The sequence below is a fragment of the Leiobunum rupestre genome, chromosome 6 (assembly GCF_980474605.1).
Source record: "Leiobunum rupestre chromosome 6, qqLeiRupe1.1.hap1, whole genome shotgun sequence".
Classification (NCBI taxonomy): Eukaryota; Metazoa; Arthropoda; class Arachnida; order Opiliones; family Sclerosomatidae; genus Leiobunum; species Leiobunum rupestre.
In genome coordinates this window covers 13203955-13206947 of record NC_143389.1, presented here as the reverse complement: position 1 = coordinate 13206947, position 2993 = coordinate 13203955, and the positions used below count along the sequence as shown (strand labels likewise).

At 42.5% G+C, this 2993-nt stretch overlaps 1 protein-coding gene across 1 annotated transcript; it reads left to right on the top strand.

Moving 5' to 3' along the window:
- The first annotated feature begins 221 nt into the window (after positions 1–221).
- On the top strand, positions 222–2492 carry LOC149939317 (uncharacterized). Its single transcript, XM_090179112.1, has one exon. It carries the CDS (start codon positions 222–224, stop codon positions 2490–2492), a length of 2271 nt encoding a protein of 756 aa, XP_090035238.1.
- The last annotated feature ends 501 nt before the right edge of the window (positions 2493–2993 follow it).

Genomic DNA, 2993 nt, shown 5'->3' with positions numbered 1-2993 from the left:
TAACACATACACCATCTCCAAAAACAAATACCACATTTTGTACATCCAGTTATCAAGTTTCTTTCATCAAATAAGCAAGTTTTTATCATTCGAATAATCAAGTGCGTCAAGTTATCAAGTTTGTCTCATTTAAATAATCACATTTATCAAGTATCAAGTTTGTCTCTTTGGAATAATCAAGTTTATCAAGTAATCAAGTTTATCAAGTTATCAAGCTAAGAATGGCTGCACTGTTTGGACATTTTCCACCCTTTGATTCCACCACTGAACGTTTGGCACAATTTTTTCTGGCACATGACATTATAGAGCCGGCACCTATCATTGATCCTCACACTAACATTGTTGCCAATGCCGCAGCTATCAATACTATCACCAATAAGAAAAGAGCTATGATGCTCATGTATGTGGGGGCTCAGGCATACGCCTTGCTTAGGAGCTTAACATCGCCAGACAAACCGGAAGACAAGTCATACGACGAATTAAATATTTTGTTGAAGGAGCATTTTGAACCAGTGCCACACGAGGTTGCAGCTAGGTATCAGTTTTATTCACGAAACCGCACCAATGATGAATCCGTTGCAGTTTTTGTAGCTGACCTACGGCGAAAGGCAGAATTTTGTAATTTTGGGACGACATTAGACTCCATGCTACGAGACCGCATGGTGCTGGGCATCAACCATGACACCATCCAGAAGAAGTTATTATCTGAGCGCACTTTAGATTTAGCCAAATGTATCCAAATCTCACAGTCCATTGAAATTGTTGACAAAGAAGCCCAGACGATTCGACAACAAACCAATAATCCACATCCACCCACTCAAACCAATTCTTCAGTGAACAAATTATCAAATGTTTCGTATCAAACACCAACGCGCATGGATTCTAGACAAGTTACCCGAGCAAACACTGGAAGTACCCAACGACAACAAAAGGCCTGTTTGCGATGTAACGACATGCAACATCCTGAATGGGAATGTCCATACATAAATGGCATATGTCATTATTGCAGTATAAAGGGCCATTTGGCCCGTGCCTGCAAGAAGAAAGCCGCAAATTTTCAGAGGGGGAGATCGGTACAACGTTCGGGCAATTTTCATAGGGGACAATCTAGGGGCCAATTTCAAACTGCACCGCGCAACTATGAACGGGGAGGACGTTTTAATTCTACCTGGAACCAAGACGCCTCAGCATCAAACAACCATAGTACAGATTTCTCGAATCGACGTACCAATTACATTGATGAATCTTTAACACAGCCGGAATTTGACATTAACGACCAATACGCTAATTCCGCACATCTTGAATATGAATTGTTCCACCTCAGGGGACTTTCCGATGCACCACCGCCTATAAACATCAATTGCACGGTCAACAACACACCTTTAACCTTTGAAATGGACACGGGTTCTGCACAAACCTTAATTTCTGATTCACACCAGAACCAACTACAACTACAAGGACAATTGCAGCTGTCACCTTTGATTTTACGTTCCTTCTCGGGCCACTCAGTACCCATTAAAGGTACAGCAATGGTAACTGTTACATATCGAGGAATTACATTGGAATTGCCGGTATGTTTTTACGAGGGTCCAGGCCCCAATTTATTGGGTCGCACTTGGATTTTTTCCTCATTTAATATATTGCCTCAACTATCTGACCGAGTTTTACATATGGACATGGCGCATGCTCGTTTGCAAGACATTCTGAAATGCTATCCGCAACCATTTGACAGTGGCTTGGGCCACATCAAATATATTAAAGTGAAATTCCTGATACGGACACACACCACTCCTCCTAAATTTCACAAGGCCAGGACCTTACCATATCATTTGAAGGAGAAAGTTGAAACGGAGTTACTCCGCCTGCAGAGGGAAGGAATAATTACACCAATTCCATGTGCCGATTTTGCCACGCCAATAGTTCCCATACTTAAAGGGGATGGTTCGGTGCGGATCTGTGGCGATTTCAAGATCACTACCAACAAAATTGTAGACACCGAAAAGTTTCCTTTACCAACGACTGAAGCCATATTTGCAAAATTAGCCGGATGTAAATTGTTTGCGCGTCTGGACATGAAAAACGCATACAACCAGCTGGAGCTCGATGAATCTTCTCGAAAACTCGTAGTCATAAGTACCTCCAAGGGCCTTATCGAGTACACGAGAATGCCTTTCGGAATTTCGTCTGCCTCTGCCATTTTTCAGAGATACATGGAAACCTTGCTACAGGATCACCCTAACTGCATTCCTTTTAAGGACGACATATTACTGGGCGGCTCATCGGAAGATGATTTATTGGACAAACTAGAACGTTTACTTTTCAAATTTACTGACGTGAACCTCAAATTGAACAAATCTAAATGCCAGTTTCTACAGACAGAAATTGACTTCCTGGGTTATCGGTTGGACAAACATGGTTTACACCCTCAGCAAAGCAAGTTAAAGGCCATTCAAGAGGCCCCTATTCCGGGTTCTATCGACGAATTGAGATAATTTTTAGGTCTGTTCAATTACTATTCCAATTTTATTCGGGAGTCATCGACGCTACTATCTCCTTTATATGACTTATTGCATAAAGGCAACAATTGGCAATGGACATCGCTGCACACCGAAACCTTCGCTAAAGCCAAACAGGCCCTTATCTCCTCGAACATGTTGGTCCACTTTGACACTGCCAGAGAGGTCATTTTGGCGTGTGACGCGTCACCTGTGGGCCTGGGGGCCGTAATATCGCACAATATCAACGGAACTGAACATCCCATATCATTTGCTTCCCGTACACTATCGCCTGCAGAGAAAAACTATAGCCAAATAGAACGAGAAGCTTTGGCCATTATATTCGTTTCCGTAATTATTTAATTGGCAAGAAGTTTATACTCATCACAGACCACAAGCCTTTGGTCACTATTTTCTCGGAAGAGAAGCCGGTTCCAGTCACAGCGGCTGCTCGTTTGCAGCGTTGGGCTCTAACACTATCAGGATATGAGTACACCA

Excerpts from the sequence above, each read along its gene's own strand:
- LOC149939317 (XM_090179112.1), top strand. The coding sequence starts at position 222 with ATGGCTGCACTGTTTGGACATTTTCCACCCTTTGATTCCACCACTGAA.